The sequence below is a fragment of the Thermobia domestica genome, chromosome 1 (assembly GCF_964235325.1).
Source record: "Thermobia domestica chromosome 1, izTheDome1.hap1.1, whole genome shotgun sequence".
Classification (NCBI taxonomy): Eukaryota; Metazoa; Arthropoda; class Insecta; order Zygentoma; family Lepismatidae; genus Thermobia; species Thermobia domestica.
The window spans coordinates 394,699,492-394,723,532 of NC_137454.1; the positions used below are offsets into that span (position 1 = coordinate 394,699,492).

Here is a 24,041-nt window from a genome sequence, read left to right on the forward strand (position 1 = left end):
CTTGATTCATTTGTAGTGAACTCAGCTGTATCGGTATGCATTGCTCAAAATCTCTTCAAGGACTTTGCTTGCGATATGGCATACATAAGGCATGTACCGAATTAAATCTGCCATTTTTAAATTGATGTAATACCTTTATTACGCATTGTACAAGTTTATGTTCTACATATATTGATAGCACGTACATTAACTTAGAAATTGATATACTTTTCATTGTTTTATGTTACAGGGTACAGATACAGCAACGAATGAAAGAGATCGCTGTCAACGAGTCGTCAACAAATGGCTCCAAAATCCTTGTCGCCCGTGGAATTTGATTGCGGAGGACCTGAAAATGCCGCGCAGAATTGTCCAAACGATATTGACACAGTTCATTACGACTCACTCGATCGACCGACAACCACACAATCGAAGTCCTTACCGCCCACATGGCCCTCGACTTCACAAAAGGATCGTGAGTGCCATAAAGAAGATTCCTAGTGCTTCGGTCAGGGATGTTTCCAGGAAGTACAACAAGCGTCAGCATGGTGCAGAGATCGAAGGAACGCGAAGGTATGAGAACATACTAAAACAGAAGGTACCAAGAGTTTTAGAAAATCAGCGCACCGTCATCACATCATGTGCTCGCAAACTCTATGACTACCTCGGACGCGAAAATCGCCACATCATTATGGACAACGAAACCTACGTCAAGGCCGACTTTTCAGCGTTTTCTGGTCAACAATTCTATTCTCACCTAGACAGAATCTCCCACGATCCGAAACAACGGTCGCAGTGGGGAAATTCGACGAGAAATATCTTGTGTGGCAGGCGATCTGCGAGTGCGGAGAAAGAAGTTCAGTTTTTGTCACGAAGGGTACGGTGAACGCACAGATCTATGTCCAAGAGTGCTTACAGGAGTGACTGCTGTCACTAATTCAAAAGCACGATGTCCCCACTATATTCTGGCCTGATCTCGCCCCAGCCCACGCCAAAGCGACGATAGAGTTCATGAAAAACAACGGGATCGAATTTGTCAAAAAAAGACATGAACCCACCTAACGTCCCGCAGTGCCGGCCTGTCGAGCGTTATTGGGCGCGAGTGAAAGGCGTTTTGAGGAAGACAGGTGAGGCTACGAAAATCCATTCAGGAGTTTAAGCGAAAGTGAATTGCTGCTGCCAAGACGATTAAGATAGTGTCTATGGAAATCCTCATGAAGGGAATTCGCAAGAAGCTGCTCCATGAATACAATCCATGAACTCTTTGCATCGTTTATTTGAGCATACTTTAAGTCAATGTACTTGCTCTCAATAAATGTAAAACAGAAACTTGTACAATGCGTAATAAAGGTACTACATCAATTTTAAAGTGGCAGATTTAATGTGGTGCATGCCTTAAATAGCAATTTTCTTTACATTACTGCAAGCCTGAACAAATTTGAAACTGTTTGTCTTCCTGTCGAGGAAGCGCGGAAGCCATATATATGAGAATGCAGGGAAAAAAAACTGGCTGCTGTCGGAGGAGATGTGAGAGACATATTTAACCTAAAGGGCATAATCGTGCGACGATAAACCGAAATATTTCATTCCATTTTTTCTAAGTTATTGTGCACGAACAATGTTTGTGTTTCGCGTCCTTACACATACCGAGGTGAAGATGGATTATTATTAATGTGTGCATTGAACTTCAATCAGGTGCACTTGAGTGCAGAGACTATGTAAGATAAACCCTCACAGTTACAGGTCATTCCCGACCTACACCTGATCTACATTACAGGAACACACAACCGAATGCGTATGAACTAGCTTACCAGTAATAGTAATCTCACACGGACTTAGATTTATACTTCTTTTGCTTCGTTACCTTCCATTATAAAACTAGCTGTAAGAATACAGGAGTATGATGAAACTTTCTATCTTTCAGATTCTATCTGGAACAGATTCCAGACGCGTTCAGTGTTTATGTAGAAATTGGAGCTTCATCACAGCAACATATGAGCCTGCAACATACGAGAGAAGTTATTATTCAAGCGCAGCTGTGGTCCTGTCATTTGCTGATAATCCTGTGATTATTGGAGTTCTGTGTGCTATTATATTTATATTCATAGGACTTCTGGCGTGGGCAGGATGGAAAGATGAGAAAGATAAATATAAGGTAAGAAAGGCATTTCACACTTTTCATATCAAGTATTAAGAGAGGGATTAAAATATCATGAAATCGTTGTCGCTGATCACATCCTGTTTACAAATACGAAGAAAGTAGTAAATAGTCGAAAGTCTTAACGTAGTAGCAAATTTCTCATAGGAAGTATGCGCACCGACTACGTGGGTTCTCCGGCACCCACAAGAATTTTAGTTTGGACCCGTATTTGAACCCATTTCTCTTGTGTTTAAGTCAGCCATCTTACCGACTGAGCTAGGGCAGCCTCAACTTATCCTTATACTCCTTATATTTTACTTTATCACTGCACAGCCCTTTATAACAGTGTTCATAAATGATTTTATCTAAAAATAAATTAATCAAATATCGAGACTTCCCTCAAAACATATAGGCTAAGACGTCCCGCCATTGATATGCACCCACATAAATTTTGGAAACTCGGCGCCGTTGACAGGAAGTGTGATTAGGCCCTTACAATTTGCCTGACTACTTACCATAAAACATTGTAATGAGTATCTATGACACTGTACTTGTGTGAAAAATAATCTTGTATACGAAACAAATAGTAATGAAATAATATATGGATATCCTATTCAGTTACCTCATAATAAGTCAAACTGATTTAGGTAAATCGATGACATTATACTCATTATACTTTGACCTCAATAATTCGATAATTAGAACAAAAGAATGTTCCTCAGTTGAGCTGTTACTGATAAAGTCGACAAAAAGTTACATTAAAAATGTAAAAATTATCCAGTATAATACGGTATATCACTATAAATTAAAATTCTAGAAGTATAAAATATATTGATTATAGCATATTATACATATTTTCAGTAGCAGTTGTGGCTATATATTTTACTCGGACAAATAATCTTGAGGGGTGAAAACCATTTAAATGTAAAAGGAACGTTAGAAGCATAATTACATGAATATCAGAAAAACACAATTGTGCACAATTAAAAATTAAATTGAAAATATTGTCAATCTTATGCATCCATGCCTTGTAAGTTAAAGAACATCGAATATAGTTCAGTCATTACATAGAAAGCACAAGAATGAAATAGGTGTTCTGTGTTTCAGATTTTTTATAGAAGCTCGATTTTACAAACATACATATACGAAATGTTTAATTTATTGTTAAAGGATCAATATGTCGATCCGATTCAGGATAATATAGTTGTGAAATATGTAATTAAACCTTACCAGAAGACCTAACTTTTATAAAATATAATAACTCCTTTGAAAATTTGCGCGAATAAATTAAATATGGATATTTTATGTCTATCAGAACATTGGTTGAAAGGACAATGAATACATTTTTCTTGTAAATTATAATGTGATTGCTAAATATTGTGGAAAAGTTGCATATGTTGAACAGTTTATGTACTAAGCAAAAGAACATATATCCACAAATAAACTTAAGTCATTAATTGTATTCAGGACAATGAGAAACATTCTAAATACACTGATACCGAGTTTACAGATATTTTGACAAAGATAATTATTTGTGATGACTTGTACTTCGAAATTGAATATTGATATGTTGTTAGTAAATTACGAAATGGTACTCAATACTCACAACATAATTATTTGTAACAAGTTAAATATGTAGAAAAGAATTACAAAAATAATGGCAAACTAAAGACTTCAACATAGAAAGTTATGTCTGCCGTAATATATTCCCATATGATTACATTACTAATAGTTGTAACAATGTGAAATATCATGTTATTTTGTAAATATATATTCAACAACGAACAATGCTTCATAGCAACTGCCAATAAATAAAAAAAATAAATAGGCCAATTAAAAATAAAACTAGTAAAACAGCCAACTGAGTCTCAAGACTTTCTTTATAAAATCACCCACAAAGCAGATAACTGGAACTGGATAACACAAAAGGGGGAAAATATTAATAAATATACACGAGAGAGAGAGGAAAAGAAATAAAAAAGGGAAGGTCAGTGGGAAGAAAATAAAAAATATAATAAAAATATTAAACAAAAAACAATTTACAAATCATAAACAGTGACAAGGAAAGACGAGAAAAAGCATGAAGTAAAAACAAAATAAGTTCCACTGAAGGAACAAATGCATAAATGGAATAATGAATGAAAGGAAAAATATTAATGGCGAGCAAGATAAAAGGATCTCCGTCAACATAAAAACATATTTGAGTGAAGAGATGGGATGGAACTTAATTCTAGACATCAAATTATTATTCAAAGTTCTAGGTCTCAACCACATTATTATATAACTACCATTTAATACTGTCTCAAGATGGTCATTCGAATCTAATCGATATAACAGAAAGTCATCTCAATAAGTTAGTGTTTCATCACAGAAATTTCTTTTGTCAGATGTTTATTTAATGTCACTTATGTAAGATTCAATTAACCATTCCCCGTGAATACTTTGTTTGTTCTTTTACTACAGTTCAATCCCATCTATACTGACTAGTCTAAATATTACCGGTAACAATATTAGCTGCAAAGTACTAAACACAAGTTTCAACAGGCACCTCAGTTAAATTACTGCTATTAACAGCAAGAAGTATAAAAGACTAAATTAAAAATAAAATATGACCAAAGCAATTCACTTTTAATAAATAATAGTGTCGTAGTTTCGGCAAGTTTTCATTGCTTTCATCAGAAAAATTATAAAATAAAAATAAAATGCTACAGTTTATATATCTAAGAAAATTAGAAGAGTTCTTTTGTAGGAACGAATAAGATCCTTCCTTAAGGTTTTAATAACTTTTAATTGCATACAGATCTCGAGTTTAATGATGGAACTTTCACTTTTTTTTAAAAAAAAAAATTAAACTTATAATTCGTCACCTGTGCCACTCGATTTATACTTCAACACACTTGTATTATGGTTTTTTTCTCTTCTGCTCTATCCAAGATCTTTCTCTACAAATCATGGATATTCAATTTACCATTTCAACTCTTCAATCCTTCTCTATCTCTTGTCTTCGTATTCATTTTATTATAATGGTTCTTCTTTCACTTTAAGCACCTTCCCAGTTTATTTCGTGTCCTGTTTCTCTCACATGCTTATATACTGAGTTAGTATCCTTCCTTTATCTAATGTCGTCCTTATGTTCTTTACCCTTTCTTTCTAATATCCTCCTTGTTTCTCTTATATAACTTTTTCACATTCTTTGCACCTAATTCTGTATACTCCTATTTCCTCACTTTCTTGAATCGGTTTCTCTTCTCTTGTTTGTCAATAAAGCTAATATTCTCCTGTTCCCTCTCCTGTATGTTCTTACTCCTCCTTTCTTCAATAATTTCCTGAAAACTCTTGCTCCTATTCTGCCTTTCTAAAGAAAGGAAGAGTAAAAACATATAGGAAAGGGAATAGGAAAATATTAGCTTTATTTTTAATTAATACAACGCAGGTTTGAAGCGACAATGAACTTCTTTCGAAAAAAGTGAAAAAAAAACATTAAAAACGGAGTTTTAAGAAAGAAATATTGAATATTTTATTCACTATATTAAAAATGTGAATTGATGATAAGATTCAATACACGCCAAGACGTTTAGCATTTACAAAAACTATTATTTGACAGATCACTTCCCTCTAAGGGAAGTGCCTAAAAGCAATTGGGTTGCGCTTGGAAAAGCCATCTGTAATGAAATTACTTAGTCTTTCAAATAAAATTACATTGAACCAAGTCTTTCTGAATGCTGTATTGACTATAACAAAAAAACTGAAAGCTTTATACAAAGTAATAAGTCATGAGATAGATGGAAGAAAAGTATAGATTGTGATCCTGAGATTATATATTACGAGAGAAAGAAAGAAAGAAAATAAATAAAAAAGAAGTCAAGACCAGTGGGAAGAAAACAAAAAAAAATATAATAAAATTACTAAACAAAAAGCAATATTAGAAAATCATACACAATGATAACGAAAAATGAAAAAAAAAAACATAAAGTAATAAGAAAACATGTTCCACTAAAGGAACGAACACAAATGGAATATATATATATATATATATATATATATATATATATATATATATATATATATATATATATATATATATATATATATATATATATATATAGATAGATAGATAGATAGATAGATAGATAGATAGATAGATAGATAGATAGATAGAGAGAGAGAGAGAGAGAGAGAGAGAGAGAGAGAGAGAGTTAATTACTAATACAACGTTTAATAGCCACTGCTCTGGTATCGCCCCTTAAATAGAAAACTAAAATGTAAGGAAGGTCTCAACTTTCTTAATTACTTGACTCTGTTTTTATGATTTCTAAAAATCCTCGTGAAATAACAGTAGATTAATTTTCAAATATTTACCAATAAAAGTTTCCATGTCTTAATTAAATCCTAAGTATTTCAATATAGAGCCAAGTCACTCTCAGAAATTATAAAATCTTTTAAACAGGATTTTTTCTCAATCTTTTAAGACTCAATATTCATAACAATCTATAAAAGGGTACCAAACAAAATATGAACACAAGTTTATTTTCTAAATTTTCAAGAAAAAGTGAAGCAATTACTGTGTGTGTAAAAGAGTACAGTCGTTTCTGAAGGCAGATAGTATTACCAATAGAATTGAACGCGACTTACTAAAATGGAAGTCTACACATTCTGGTACATACAATTTTCTAAGTAAAGTTAGTAATGATACAGATGACAATATACATCTTGTAAGTAGCAATTGGGACCCGAGCAAGACATTTGACTATATTTACCATAATAGACAATGTTTGAATATTAAGAATAGGTATAGTGCTAACTCATGGTTCAAATCACACTGATTACTTGAAAATAGGTAACTCAAATAATGTAGCATACTTATTCTTTTTAATATATTCAAAGAATTATGTCTAGATCAAGAGCAAGTACTAAAGATGACTTCTAGAGGTCGATGTTAGTGTCTGTATTGTTCTTGGTTATAGCAGTGATATCCCCAGAAACATATCAAAAGAAAATTGTGTTTTATAAGCCGATGATTAATGCATTGGAGTATACATAGAAGAACTACAAACATAGGCGTCTCTGGCGGGGGGACAGGGGGTAGCGTCCCCCCAATATTTTGAAGTACAAAATATTCAATATTTCATTCTAATTTAATTTATTTACTAACGACAGAATAGCAAATAAATAAATAATAATTATATTTATTTGGAATATATTATTCAGGCTGTGGAACGATTATATCAGAGTTCTTGATATACCTTAGGGGATCCGTGAAGGTAAGCAGAAAGGTAACAAATGGAATCGAAGATAATAAATAGGATGGGCTAGGTAGCACCCTTTTAATCACTTTCTTCGATATTCCCCCCAAATTTTACATGCCAGAGACGCCAGTGACTACAAAAGCAAATTAATGTTATCACAGATCAATTGGAACAGTTGCTATAAACAAATGAATATCTGTTAAACTAAAGAAGAAAAAAACTAAATATATAGTGGCTGAATAAGACTGTTAAATCTCAAATAAACCAACAAAAATGTTTGTGTTTTAAGTCAAACAGATAAATATAACATCATCCAATTACCACAATAAATAATAAAAGTTGTGATTAGTGTTGTAAAAAAAACGGTTTTTTTTCTGTGAAGTTTTTTTTCAATAAAAAACGTCGTTCTTTTTCATGTTTTTTTTCAAATGTCTGTTTTTTTTTCTGGCAACTGTTACTTATTGATTTATGTTGAAGATTATTGAAATAATCAATAGAACTTGAGTCGAAGCCTTCGTAACTTACAAATCGTTTGTTTCCTTGTACCTATACGAGCAAAATCGTGTGATCATTCCTTTCGGACCCAGGTCATTTTTGTCGTTCTCCTACATTGTCAGTTAGTGACTTATTGCTCAAAAACCATTTACCCGATTGATATGGTTAAGACCTTGCTTTTTAGAAAAGGAATGTGGCTATTTTTTGGTGTAAGTTACATTGCAGTGTTACCAGCGGGTGGGAAATTACTGAGGGAAATGTAGGGGTGAAAATTTACAAAAAAAAAAAAATCCGTAACGAATTTCAATATTTTTTTTTTTTTTTTGTAACTAGCACCACTGTTACCATATGGGCCCAAGTCACCTAAAATAATTCTTTGGTGCGTTGACAAGCTACAGTGAAAACTTGAAGTCGCTGGCTCCCATTCAAAGAGAGAAAGAAAAAAATCTATGTTTCCATACATATGAAATTTTGACACTTTTTACGCCTCAGAAGCAAAAATCAACAGATATGCCGGGGCTACAGCTTCTCTAATTAACCTATTGAAACTTTTTATGGTGCGTTCTGTAGGACAAAGAGAAGGCTTTCAGGTAGTGGTACATTTGTTCCAACGTAGCGAGCAACAGGGAAATAATAGAGGGGAAAAGGGAAATTTGCCAAATTTTCACCTAAAATCGGGAATTAATTGTTTTGGCTGGTAACACTGCTATCAAACAGACGTAAACTATCTGAAAGTAAACCTTGGTACCCCAAGAATATATCCTACAAGTATCATGGCGATATCTAACAAAGTAAATATGAAATTTAAAAACAAATCACATTCTACCCCAGAAATTCACAATTTTCTTACCATTTACAGAACATGGTTTATTATAAGTCTCAACTGTATTTCCCCTAATTATTTTATCGAAACTTTTTTTGGTTTGCTGTGTAGGCTTAGGACGAGGCTTTCAGACAGTGGTACGTTTGTTCGAATGTAGCCAACAAGAGGGAAATAATAGAGACAAAAAGGGAATTTTTCCAAAACTTCCCCCTAAAATCGGAAATTAAAATTTTTTGTAGCTGGCAATAGTGCTAGCAGACATACATAAACTATTATAAAATAAGCTTTGGTATCCCTATAATATATCCTACAAGTATTGTGACGATATCTAATAAAGAAAGCAGGTCATTAAAAATATTTCATTCTACCTAAAAAAAATCACAGTTATCTTTCCACTTAGAGAACAAGCTCTTCTGTAAACCTCAACTGTACTTCCCCTAATTATCCTATTGAAACTTTCTATAGTACGTTGTGAAGGGCAAAGAAAAGACTTTAAGATACTGGTACGTTTGTTCCGATGTAGCAAACAAGAGGGATATAATAGACAAAACACGTAATTTTCCCAAAAATTTACCCTAAAATCTGGAATTAATTTTCCGTAGCTGGCAACACTTCTACCAGACAGACGAAAACTATCTTAAAATAAACACTGGTACATTACTAATATATTCTACAAGTATCATGGTGATGTTTAAGAAACAGATTCTAATTACGAAAAATATATTTCGATAAACAAAAAAGTAGGGGAAGATCAAGAGTTAGAACCTAAATCCGAATTTTACGTGCGTCCCTAATTACCCCACTGTAACGATATGTACCCGAGTTTGTTCATCAAGGGCAAATGTTCGACTGGTGTAAGTTGACTTGCACTCGGACGTATAGGTACGGATTTATAACAAAATTTCGAATGTTTTGCCCAAATTTAAGATTTTAATTTCCGTAGTTGGCAACACTTCGCTCAGGCCCATCAAATTGATGTCAACAATTAGGTATCCATCCGACGCTATCTACCTGACAAGTCTTAAGGAGGTCTTTTTACAACGAATGAAGCTACAGGGGAAAAGTAATAAAGCAAATTCGAAATTCGAAAATTCTCGAATTTTTGACTGGGATGAAATCTGAGAAGGAAATTCGACACACAGAAGAAAAAGAAACTAAAATGATAAACTATGCTCCAACCATATTTGGCAAAAAAATTCCGATATCTTAATTAGTGTCCATACAGGAGCGGATTAAAACAGTGACACACCCATATGTGTCACTTTGGCCACCTGGGTCCGAAAGGGTTATTGTACATTTGATTACATTTTTTTTTTTACTAGTAACTCGTGTTGTTGTAGTAATTATAGTCTTGACTAATAATAATATCGTTGTTGTAAACAATCACTTTATAAGGAAAATGTTCTCTCCTTTTTACATCTTAGTTCCAATACTGTTGCTGAGAAATGCACGGTGTTTCAAAATGAATATCGGGGATTTAAGTCTTCGTAGTACTTATTACATTTTACATACAATTATAAACAATTCATCAAATAAAAGAACAACTCAATTAGTTTTTGCTTCAAGTGTTCGATGTGAGCTTCATTCGTCACACGGTACACATTGAGTCGATAGGTGAGAAAGGCCCATAAACTTTCGCCATATGGCACAAAACATCCAATTCACACAGACGGTTGCACTGTAACTACAGATTCAATCTTTGCAAAATTAAACCACAAAAAGCTTTCTGCTTTCTAGTCTCCATCTTTGCTACTTGCTCTTTCTGACGGCAGACAGAGGAAACAATGCATGGCATGAGTGTGTACAAAACTTTTTGGGTTGCTCTTTCATTTGATAATACTTATAATTGTAAGTTAATTGTAATAGATACCACAAAGTTTCAAAACCCTAATATTCATTTTGAAACACCGTGCATTACTTCAAATTATGTCATTCTATATTCATGTCTTGTACTCATGTCCACAGTACATATCATTAGGGCCGGCCCTAGGCAATTTGTCGCCCGTGCAATGACGTAATTTGCCGCATCCATCTTTCTCCAGAAAGAACAAATTTTAAAAGTCACGATTTTAAGTATGCTACTCCAGCATGAATAACAAAAGGGAGGGAAACTACACTCGCACTCAGAAAGGCTTAAATACTTACTACAAATACAATCTTGTTGTTTCTGTTTCTTTCTTTAAATATTAATCTATTATGTTAGTGAAAGATAAAGCAAATACATTTGAAAGATGGTAATCCTTTTTATAGAGTTCAATATCGAGTTTCAATCTCATATCAGTTTGCAATTATAGTGCAACTAGCTCTTTTATCTTTATTTCTTGATTTTCCTTCTAATTTTTTTTTTTTTTTTTTTTTTTTTTTTTTTTTTTTTTTTTTTTTTTTTTTTTAGTGTTTCCACCTTCAATGATAACGATCTTATTTGCGACAAAGACAAGAGAAGCTTTCATATCAGAACTCTGATAACTAGCCAAAGGGGAGAGACGTTCGAGAATTGAGTTCTTGTATTTGACAACAGCACTGACCATGTGACAAACTAATGCGACCTAAACAAAATTTATGAATGTAGTATTCAAATAGAAGGCCAGCTTAGTAACTTTAACTACCATGATCATAAAGTCTATTTCCAACAAGAAATATTTATTTTAAATAAAATACTTATGATAGATATTGCAGCCCCGTGCAAATGCGCGTGTTGCACATATGGTACAGCCGGCAATGCATATCATATATCTAGTCGACAAATTATTTATATATGATATTCAGAAAACTATTAGTAGGCAAATTAGTATTAGTTTTTACCTTTAGACAAGTTATTTACATTTTATACTGTTAGTGATATTATTTTCGTACTTATTAAAGGCCTACTTTCACGAAAAAAACAAATGTTCATTTATACTTTTATTTCTTGGTTGATATTGGTGAAACACTACAGAAACTCGGATTATTAGTAGGTACGCTACTCATATAAATTGTAAAATATTTGTACTGTATCCGTATCTAGTGTTTAATTTATGTTGCATTTTATGGTAATTACACCTACATAAAAATACTTCCGATTTAAATGACGTAAGATACATTACAAATGACTATTTGAAAAAAAACGAAATTTAGAAAAAAAACGAGAGGCAATGTTTTTTTTCTAAAAAAAAACGTACATTTCTGAAAAAATACGAACGGTTTTTTTCTATTTACAACACTAGTTGTGATTGTATAAAATTATAAACATTCTTAAGTTTAACTATTGATTATAGTATCCAATGATCGTATCATATGAAATTACTTTGTAATAAATTAGCTTCAACAACATTTATAATTAAGGCCCTTAAATCTATACTGAATATTATCACTAAGCCTTGGTGGCATCTTTTTATATGTCTAATTAAATATAAATATATTTCTGACTCCTGTGAACACGAAAATACGTTTTTTGTTGGTAATATAAACGCATATTTGAACCATATTTTAGATCTAGTTCACATTTGGGACCTTGGCATACATTTGGTCATATTTTAGGCGAATTTCACTTATTGCTCAGAAGTATCTTTACCAGTATTAGCAACGAGGCTATTTGAATTTTTTTTTTCTTAAAAATATTTGACCTTGTATAACGAGATTTGTAAGCAGGTTAAAGTGGTTGAGCTGATGTAGCATCCATCACTTTGAAAAGAAAAGTCTCTGTCTTTGTCTTTCTTTCTCTTCCCCTAGAAACATACCTCAAGCCCAGTTCCTATGTTGCATGTTGGCGGAAACTTTATCCATCCACATTCGCAGGGCTTTTTGCTAAAATACTGGCAATTTACATTGAGCATGATCTAGTTATGGTCCCGGGAGATTCTACTCCAGACCATCGGTACTTACGGTGAGACCCTTCTTTCCTTCCCTTACACTGAAGGTGCGGATATTTTTAGAATATGAGGAATATTTGACAAACGTTGCAGCAAGAGGAGTTGTCATAGAACCTGACATCACTAAGTTTGAAAATGTTTCAAGCCAGGTGCTTTAGTAGTGTGGAGTTGCGTCAGTTTTAGCAGTAACATTATTTCAACGTTTGCGTCACGGTGGCGGTAAGAGTTTTTGAAATAAATAGAGTTTCACATTTTTCATTATTATATTATTATGGTATTGATTATAATGTGTATAGGCCTATATATAATAATGTATATGAAACTCAAGGTATCATTTCTCCCATTCCAACCGTTCCTAAGACGCCTTTGTTTTTAGGTTATACTGTAGGTCATAATTTGTCATTTTTATGACATAAATACTGCCTATTTTCAAAGTTTTTGAGGTCATAGAAGTCCGAATCCTAATTATCTCCATATCTCCATACAGTTCTGCAGTTTCTTATATTAGGCAATATTCTGGAGATCCTTATTACAATTAGTTAAAACACTTCATTACAAACAATAGTAATAAGAATACTTATATTAATAAACGTAACAGCCATTTAGAGTTGAGTTATTTAGTAAGCTTGACAGTCCATTTTGTTGTACAAACGACGTCTTATCTACAATAAGAGAACACTTCTTTTAAAAGAAAATCAGACAGGAGTCATAACTGTATTAAAAATTAAAAAGACGTAATATAAGACGCAGGGTTACTTGAAATCACCTGTTGATTGATTGATTGATTATGTCCGTTTCAGCACAGAGGCTATATGAGACATAATATTTACTATCGTTCAGGGAATTTGGTTATACAATCACCTTCCAACAGAAGTACACGTGGGACCCCTGGTTCGATCCCAGCTCGCCCTGTTGAACAAAGACCGTACATAGATTTTCTCGCAGTTCTTCGGTTTCCCCCTTTTTCCATTCCACTATTTCATTCATCACCATCAGCACCGTCTCCTTTAGGCAACGTGTCATAATGGTTGTACATAAAACTGAAAGATATCATTTATTTTTTTCAACAAAAGTGAAATACAGAACGAAATCAGAAGTTTGAAAAGAAACATAATTTTGTCTGAAACTGGTAGCCTATCTGCGACGGTAACAGTGAAAAACGGAGTTGATTCCCTGATAGAAAATAATTCGAAATTTATTACTTATACTGTGGAAGAACATATGAATATACATGATAATCTACCATGAATCAAGAAAATCTTAATTAAAATTACTGCTTTCTTTATCATTTATGAATTCACTGCAAGATATTTTTTATCGTTTGCATTTTTTCAGTGCTCATGTAAATTGATATGTTCTGTACGTTATACAGTGAGAAACAATATTAAGTATAGGTTAGAGGTATAAGAAATGATAGCTCCAACCTATACTTAATATTGTTTTTGATGTACCATTATGTAAGTAATTAAATCAATGAACAAAATAAAGCGATTAAATTATTAACTATCAATTAGGATAAGAGAAATAATTCTTTAAATTTTGGAAACACAAAAAAATGGCTAATAGATAAATGTGTATAACAGCATTTCAAGAAATTTTGATGCTCGAATAGTTGATGTATTTTGAGTAATTCTGAGACACGCTCCGTGTATATAAAGGATATGGTAATAGAAATGATAAAATTAACATACAGATGTTCAAATGGTGTATATCAAATTGAGTGGAAGAACTATCTTATATAATTAACATGTCTTTAGAATTAGACAACTTTCTTCAAAAACGGAAGAAATAAGTAGTAATCTCAATATCTATCAGACGCCTCTTCTCCCCCGAAATTGATGTCTTATGTTCAATAGTACAATATCAGAAGTCCCTCGACTTATAACATACTGTACAATCCACAATAGTCTTTTTGTTCAGTAATAGGCTTCAGTGATTACCAATCATGATACACCAGCTCCATAATTAGTAAAGCACTTGAGCAAAAAGCCCTGAAAAGCTTGACGTATGTCAGGTGTCATGTATGGAAATTATTTATATATTCCCAATAGATAGTTGACCCTGATCTTGCGAATACATAGTTGATAAGTCGGAGAATATTGATGAAAGAAAAAGTTCAGTCTTAGATTTACATGACTTTTAGTTCTATCGATAACGAATTATAGTCTCCGATACTGTTTGTTACCTTCAAACTACATCAAAGCTATTCGTAACGTAAATCATGCTTACTCGTCGTGATTCATGGTTGTAGAAATATATTGTAGAACCTAGTTTCTGTACATGTAATGAGAATATATTTCTTTATCTTCTTCTTTTTATTTAATTTTAGAAAATGCTGATATTTTTAGAAGATAATGATCCGTCTCATCTGTATTCGTATTTGGTGATTGTGTTCACTGGTCATCGTCCTCACGCAGGGACAACTTCCAACGTGGCGTTCAAGATGGAGGGAGAGGAAGGAAGTAGTAATGTAATTATTTTATTTGCTTCAGTAACGAAATCAGAAATTTAAAAAGGAACATCATTTTGTCTGACACTGGTAGCCTATCTGCAACGGTAACAGTGAAAAACGGAGTTGATTCCCTGATAGTTCAGCAATCCCGTTTCCGTAACATTATTTTATATTGTGTAAAAACAAAATGAGTTGATATGAAGAACATAACTGCATATATAGCGGTGCTTGGTTAATCATATAAATAAGCTCGATCTAGAATGGTTAAATAAACTGGTTAGTCCATTCGATATTAAGTTATTCAAACTAAACATTGGAAATCATTTGCATCAGCTTGGTTACTTGATCGTTTAACAATTTTGTGTGTGTTTCACATAAATTAAGAGAAAAACTTCCCTGTGCGTATTTCCGCATGTGATTCTGTAGTTAGAAACTAACGAAAACGTTGTGTTTTTTAAATGTAGATACTGTACAATAATGTGCAAATGTCCTACTCGCTGATATATATCAGATGTTCTAAAATTGCAAGAATTGCATTATGTGGCAACGTCGCAAATAAAGAACCATACTGTAGATTTATTAATCTATCAAATAGTTGCATCGATTCTTTCCAGACGGCAGCTAAAGTCGATATAAATTGATACTAGCATCACTTGTTAGTGTAACAATCGGTGTAACTGCTTGATGTACAGTATTTGTAAAGTGATGCTAATGGTTGGAAGTTAATGTCCGACGTTGCCACATTGTGAAATTTTGATTGCCCATAGCGGCTGAAGGAGAACCCGAAGGGCAAACAATCATCTAACATTTGTAGTAAAATTTGTAGTAAAATTTCTTGGTAAAATAGTAGAAATGTGGTAAGTATGAAATATGCTTAAAATACATTATTTTACTCAATTTGGCTCATTAAACGAGGTAAAAAAAAACGCGAAAAAATGAAAGTAGGTGTAATATAATGTATGAAAAAGTAGATGAGTAATATCAAAGATATAAAATGAAGGAAAAAATACGTTACTTTTACTCATTTGACTGCCTAAATAAGGTGAAAAGTGTGGAAACAGAGTAATACAAAGTATTAAAAAATAGGCAGAAAATTGATAAAGAAATTCTGGTAAATCGCTAAAAAGCTCCGACGCAGCATAACCAACACTTTATTTGTATTTTCTTGACTTTTTTTTTTTTTTTTTTTTTTTTTTTTTTTTTTTTTTTTTTTTTTTTTACGGTATGAATATTTTATACATCTATGGGATCGACAATACATCAATGCCAAATTTCGGGAGAAAGTAGTGAAAATTAGACGTTGAAACTTGGTGTATATATATGTTTTATGTAAGTTTCGGACCCCATGGGATCGTTTTTGAGCTTATTTTTACAAATTTTGAGCTCTTCGTGAGATATGAAAAAGTTCGTACATGTGATGTATAGATCGGAATCGGATGATGATGTAGAACGATCATTTCCTCCTATACTAGTACTTCCATTGAATTCAACAGATTGCCATGAACATCCAAATATTCAGTTAGAATAATTTTATAAAAACATATAAAATAGATAACAAATATTATTTGTGAGACAATTACCATCAATCTTGATTTGAAATTTTGTAATTGATTTGGAACATAAGTTTCTGTTATCTTTATTTTCTCAATGCACAGTAGAAATTTTATATGTATGTACCATTTTGGCACTTATCAATGCATGTGTCTTGTGGGGAATAAGTAAAATTTATTATTATCATGTATTTTCATGAACTAAGTTTTAAACATTTGTGGAAGATATTACCCTTTAGAGATGAGCGTGGCATATAAACACACAACCAATCGTGGAGAATGCCTGTGCTAAATTAACACAGCATCTAAACGGAGAGAATGGCTTTGGTTTATATGTTTCATTTGCGTTTGATTTCTTAAACAAGTCATTTAATACACAATAGTCATTTAATAGGCTTGGATGCATTTCGGGTGTCCATTATTTTAGTATCTCTGAAAAAAGACTTATTATCTTAAGGAGTAAAGTCTTTCATGTAGAATTTTATACTAAATAATAATAAAAAAAGAGTTAAACATTACTTTCTAGCTTAGAATTTAGTATAAAACTTTGTACATTAGTTTGTAGTAAAAATTATTCACTGCTCAATAGGTTCATATTCTGTCAAGTTGTAAGAGACGTGTTCTTCAGCGTGGAGATGAAGATTGGTTTATCATTCGTTCAGCCCAGCCTTTGGGTTCCATCCACACAATTCATCTGTGGCACGACTACTCAGGGGCATGTCCTAATTGGTGAGAAAATGTGAAACAAAGCTAATCTATAGTAGGAGTAGTTAATATATAAGGCGCCAGCGCTTAAGTTATTGATATACAAAGACAATCACTCTTGTCGTTGAACAGTTTCAAGGTTGTCTCACAGGTGGAAAGTGCTTTATGGAATATCACATGAGAAGCTTATGTTCAAAAGGGAGCATTTTCATCTTTATTTTATTTTATTTTTTTTTTTATTTCATTTCATTTTATTTATTTACTTATTATTTTATTTATTTATTTGTTTGTTTGCTTATTTATTATTTTTGTTTATTTATTTATTTTGCAAAATTAACCGTTAAGGTTTCTCAGTTTTTGAGTTGAAGATTCGACAATTGCTAATTTTAAAATAGAAATGAATGAACGAGGTAAATATAGTTCCTTTTTATAGACACGACTAACTTTACATTGTGATTCATACCAAAAACCTCTCCGTGTCCAACCGAATTCATCCCATAAATTTAAAAACCGTTAAAGGACGATTTAACAAAACAAAAAAAAAGAAGAAGAAGAAGAAGAAGAAAAGAAAAAGAAAAAAGGGACAAGAAAGACAAAAAATGATGTTGAAATTGTTTCACAGGATTTACCTTAGAAAGTAATAAATTTAATTGTGATACGTGTAGACCAGTGGTTTCCAATCTTGTTTACCTGGAACCCCGTATACTTCAGACCCCATTCCTGCCAGGTCATACGTGCTTTTTTGTTGACCCCTTTTACGATTTCAGATGAAGCATTGAATTTGCAATTCTCTATTAATACCCCATTAATAATAATAATAATAATAATAATAATAATAATAATAATAATAATAATAATAATAATAATAATAATAATAATAATAATAATAATAATAATAATAATATACCAACTGGCAAAAGAAGTACCTGAAACGAATGATCCAATGTCGAATTCGATGTTATTTCTTACGCCTGCATACAATTGCCGGATACAAATGATTAGATTTGCAATGATCACTCGCGGTTAAAATAGCCCTGAGAGTGAATTAGTATTATGAACACTATACCTTGTTATCAGGTCTGATATGGTAAGTGGGATGCGCAGTATCAGACGCTTCGTGAGTACTGTGAAAGGCCGTGTGCTCTTGTGTAACATCACCAACACTTGACAGATTTTGAAAAATCGTTTCACAGGGATTTCGTTGTGGATCTGCATGTGGTCAGCTGATCGAATCGTGCAATATACAGGCATGTAAGTCATTCAGTTGTGACAGTGGCACAATGTTAGATTGAATGGAAACATGAGGAAAACCAGACGCGTCTTGAGGGTTCCGGTCGACCAAGTTTGACCATAGTAAGGGATGATCGGTGAATTGTGCCCCAAGCATATCGTAACCCCTTGACATCTGTGCCTCCATCAGGGACAAGTAATGGAATCACTACAAAACCCCGTGGCATTTCGTACTATTGGTCGAAAACTAGCAGGAGCCGAACTACTGAATCGTTGTCCCATTCGTAGGCTCCCACTAACACCATAGTACACGTCGCTGCGTTTGGAGTGGTACCATGTCCGAGATGCATTGCTGATCAGTGGCGTAGCATTTTCAGCCATGAATCTCGGTTTGACACCACCTCGAATGATCAAGGGGACCGGACACACCGGTGTTACTCCTGGCATCATGGTGTGGGGAGGTATCGCTTCAAGTCTAGTGATTCAGGGAACTCTTAAGGCACAACGGTAGATTACGGACATCCAGCATCCAGATGTGTTCCCTCAAATGAGACAGTATCCTGGTACCATATTTCAACAAGACAACGCTCGACTACACAGAGCACATGTTTCTATAAACTAAGTGCACGATGTTGAGGTACTTCATTGGCCAGCAAGATCCTTCGATCTGTCCCCGATAGAACATGTATGGCACCAGCTTGGACATCAAAATCGTCCTTGTGCCAATACCCAGGATATTGAGGGCCGATTACTATGAATAGCCATGAGCGAATTTGTCTCAGGAGAGGATACGAGAACTATATATCACCCCTCCCAACCGAATCTATGATGCATCTAAGCCAGAAGGAGTGCTTTAATAAAATCACAAAATCACTTGGTAACAGCAGTAATGCACTCTGGTGGACGTTCTAGTAATCACAGATCACTGCATTTCTAATAATTTACTTACTCGCCTATTTACTTACATTAACATTAGGCTATTCTTTCTAGGTGTTTAAATTTAATATCAGTGAGTGTATCAGTGTAATAATAATAATTCCCACAAATTTATGTGTTTCTAGCAAGAGTTGTGCATAGCATTGTATTGTAGTAGTATTTTTATCAGCTTTGTTCCTGATGAAACAACAGTTCTCAGTCAATAGCTATATTGTGTTTATATTGTGTAATTTAATAAAAATTAATGAATGGATTGCTATAAATCAATATGTAAATGAAATTAAGAAAGGAAAAGGAGTTGATATCTGTTAGCTAAGAATTTATTATAATCATTATTAATGAAATATTATGATCAAGCTAGAAACATTCTGTATCTAACTCTTTGTTTATGCACAAAGGGGAATATGCATTTCTAATATAATTAAGTGCAACAGAAATATGAATCTAAGCTTTCTCTATGTAATAAAATCTCAACAAACAATAAGTAGCCAAAACATTTACATCATACATTAATCATTAATTATGGAGCCAATGAAATACTCAGTAGTGATAGTGGTGAAATGAATATACGTAACTATAATGTTCAATATTAACTGCAATATTCGAATCTCTGCCTGTCACAGAGACCTATTCAACCTATCACAGCCAATGTCATTTTAACAGGTATTGGAATTGAAAAGGATAAATTAAAGGAGACTTACGTAGCCAGGAGAGTGTTCTGCCATCTTAAAAACTTGCAGTTCCAGAATGTAGAGAATGAAGAGAGAATCTTGAATCATGTTTTGTTATTGAAAATTACAACTTTATATATTAAGTTGGCAAGACACTTTCCCTTTCACAAAAGCTGTTTACTTCCTTGTTTCAAGGTTGATGTAAGCCTTTTTACGTTTGCAGATTCTACTGTTGTATTTACATTAATTTGAATGATAGAAAATAATAATAATAATAATAATAATAATAATAATAATAATAATAATAATAATAATAATAATAATAATAATAATAATAATAATAATAATAATAATCGAATTAAAGTCTAGATATTTGATTAAACAATACAGTATGGTATTTACAGTATTTGTTAAATCATAATCATAATAATGTATATAATAGGCAGATTATATTCATATAAATAAAAAAAAACTAATATTAATTGTCGCGCATAACCAACAATTAATTTGCATAAAAGCTCTTTTTGTTCAAGTTGTTAATACCAAGTATTTCTAATTATAATATCCCTAAATTTATCATAAGAAACAGTGTAATTAAGTATACATTCTTGGCTTCTTGTAAATCAGTTATAAATTGACTAAATGTCGCTGTTAAATATTTTTTATACTTCCAACAACGTCGACAACCCTTTCGACGGCAGAAAAAAGTCAATGCTATGGTTAACCAAAAGCTTAAAAACGAAGAGTTACGGGCAATGTAAAAAGGAAGGAGTATTTAGTAGTCATATATGCGACGTTTGTAGAGTTTGCTAGAACTAAATCACAAGTAGTGTTTTATTCATAATGTTGCTATTTATTTCCGTCAGTAACTCGCGACCGCCTTGATTGGTCTTCATACCCCCTCAGGTAACATATTTCGTCATTGCCCCTCTTAGTTTGGAAACAATAGTATAGAGAATGACGAGTACATAGAATATAGCATAAAAATTTTAATACATAATATTTGAAATATGTTTTGTTGTAGGTATTGTGAGAAAGTTGTAGTGCATGATATCCATACAGATGACGTTTGGTATTTCGTCGTTGATCAGTGGCTTTCTCCAGGCTCTCGAGGGGGGTCACTCTGTATCTCTGTTCCTCGTACTCCGCCTAAACAACTCTTCCTACACAAATATCTCTTCCAACAAAACATCCTCAAGCAAGTGGACTATGGCCTTCATAGTTGGATTGGGATGTTCTACAGGTAACTACGTTAATATTTCGTTATATCGTAGTTTGTTGTCATTATTATATATTTTCTCGTAAAAGTCCCGTAAAATATATCATTGTTCTTACTTTGAGTTTTAATAAAACAAGATGTTTTTGTTAAGACTCTTTTATTTCGAGAAAATCATGAATCTCTTTTTCTATTATTATTTCTTTAATTTGAGATAATGGCCAGACAAAAGTAAATGTTTAAATTATTTCATTCATTTTCTTAATCATTCTAATTAAATAATTCTTTATTCCAGACATAGTTCCAGCTACTTTACCAGACGACAGCGAGTAATAACAACTCTTGCATTTATTACCATGACAATGTTTGTCCTGATTGTGATGTACGGTTTCCCTATTGTCCATTTTCCTGGTAAGTAAAAATTAACTGATAAGTGAAAATATCTAAAAAACAAAAATCTGATATCCCTGTATTTGAGTTACGAGATTTTTCAGAGTAAAAATCCCTTCTTCATGTCGCAGACTTTAATATCGCAACGGAATAATACTCATCGAAGAAGATGTGAGAGATAGCTTGAAACAGTTTGTGTTAATAATAATAATAATAATAATAATAATATACAGGGATATGTATTTGTCTTTCTAAATATTAATAAGCATAATATAACATGCAACAGTAAAACTGAAACAGAAATTTACTTCTAACGTGCTGCATCACAATACAAGGAACTTCCCTACACTTTCCGTATTTGTTCACATCTTAATGATCTATCTATTTATCTATTTTTCTGTGAGAGCCAAAGATTAACCTTTCCTGTTGATTTATTGATTTGATAACCCGCCTAAAATGCTACTTTTGGCAAAAAAAAAAAAAAAAAGTGTTTTCTTTACGTCCTTCAAAAAGTATGTATCCGGTGTATTTGTACGTGCACAGCATGGTAAAAGTCATCCTAAGTCATTAAGCATCAAACGGACTGTTGTTTTGATGGGTGGAGTTATGGGGGCATGGCGGCATTAACCCCCAACTTTTTGAAAAACAAAATGCCACCTATAATATGGTAACCTACCAAGACCTCCGAGACCGACCAAAAGGTCTGCCCCCCCCCCCCCCAGTAGACAATTCCTAGCTCCGACTATGGTTGTTCTAATATTATATTTTACATATTATTAATCCATTACTCCGTAATTACGAAGACTTAACAAGCTAATTCATATGTTAGCTAATAAAATGACTTGTATGCATATAGAAGTTGATAATTAGAGCATCAGAGAGGAATCACCTCAATTTTGTGCGACCAATATCGAGTGAATCTTCAAGCAGAAGGAAAATTCTCTCTCGTAGCCTACAGTCTAATTAACGTTTATTAAGTACAAATCGCCACGTATAAAAGCATAATAAAACTTGTACTGATCGTTAGTGCTGGTTAGTGCTACCAGCACAAGTTAGTGCTTTTACTTACGAAGATTTATTAAAAATTAAAGTGTAATCCTAGAATGTCGTCAAACTAAAATCGCCATTTTTACAAATAAGCGAAAAATGAAAAGGATGTCCATCATTAGTGCTGGTTAGTGCTTTGACATACTGAATGTTATTAACAATCTAAAGTCGCGATTTTGTATTAATGTCAAGCCAAAATTGACACTTTTACAAATAAGCTTTGCGGGAGATGAAAAGGGTTCAATCATTAGTGTCACGTTAGTGCAAAAGCACAATGTTAGTGCTTCTATGTACAGAAAGTTATTAAAAAATCAATGCAATCCTAGAATAACGTCAAGTCAAAATCGCCACTTGTACAATTAAGCTTTCCACAAGACGAAAAGGTTGTCAATCGTTAATGCTACGTTAGTGCTGGTTACTTTTACAAGCACAACATTAGTGCTCCTACGTACGGAGAATTGTTAACAAATTAAAACGGCGATTCAGGCTTGACATGAAGCCAAATCACTTCTACAAATAGGATTAACAGAGACGGCAAAGAGTGTCAATCGTAAGTGCTACAAGCACAACGTTATTACTTCTACGTATGGAGAGTTATTTAAAAATTAAAATAGATTCCTAAAATGGCGTCAAGTCAAAATCATTACTTTTACAAATAAGCTTTCTGAAAAACGAAGAGGGTATCAATCGTTAGTAGTATGTTAGTACTGGTTATTGCTAGAAGAACAAGATTAGTGCTCGTACGCATTATTAACATATTAAAAAGGCAAGAATATTCTGACTTTCATTTGTTCATATTTCACTGTGCTAAGAGTACTATTGAAAGTATCGTGCGGATAATCAGCACTAATGATTGACATCCTTTTCGTTTCCCAGAAAGCTTATTTCTAAAAGGCGCGATTTTGGCTTGACGCCAAGCCAGAATCGAAACTTTAATTTGTCAGAGCATTAATGTTACACTAGTACTAACCAGCATTAAAGTAGCAGGAACGATTGGAAACCTCCAACGATTGTTATAAATGTAGCGATTTTGGTCTGTCTACAAATCAAAATTGCCACATTAATTAGTTAATAACTTTCCACATATAGGAGCGTTAACGTTGTAGTTATAGTACTAACCAGCAACAATATGCACTAACGATTGACACCTTTTTGTATTCCATAAAAGTTATTTGAAAAATTGACGATTTTGGCTTGACGCCAAGGCAGATTCGCCACTTTAGTTTGTTCATAACTTTTCCTACGTAGGAACACTGACCAGCATTAACGTAACTATAACGATTGGCAACCTTTTGTTCTCCGCAAAGCCTATT

At 33.0% G+C, this 24,041-nt stretch overlaps 1 protein-coding gene across 1 annotated transcript in view; it reads left to right on the forward strand.

The window, feature by feature from the left end:
* The window catches only part of LOC145665344 (polycystin family receptor for egg jelly-like), a 177,175-nt gene that overhangs the window by 115,999 nt on the left and 37,135 nt on the right, over positions 1 to 24,041 (forward strand). Inside the window, exons 23-27 of the mRNA XM_081732644.1 lie at positions 1,904 to 2,134; positions 14,861 to 15,001; positions 17,123 to 17,262; positions 21,100 to 21,318; positions 21,587 to 21,702. Coding sequence (XP_081588770.1) covers positions 1,904 to 2,134; positions 14,861 to 15,001; positions 17,123 to 17,262; positions 21,100 to 21,318; positions 21,587 to 21,702 — 847 coding nt within the window. The remainder of the gene's footprint in view (positions 1 to 1,903; positions 2,135 to 14,860; positions 15,002 to 17,122; positions 17,263 to 21,099; positions 21,319 to 21,586; positions 21,703 to 24,041) is intronic.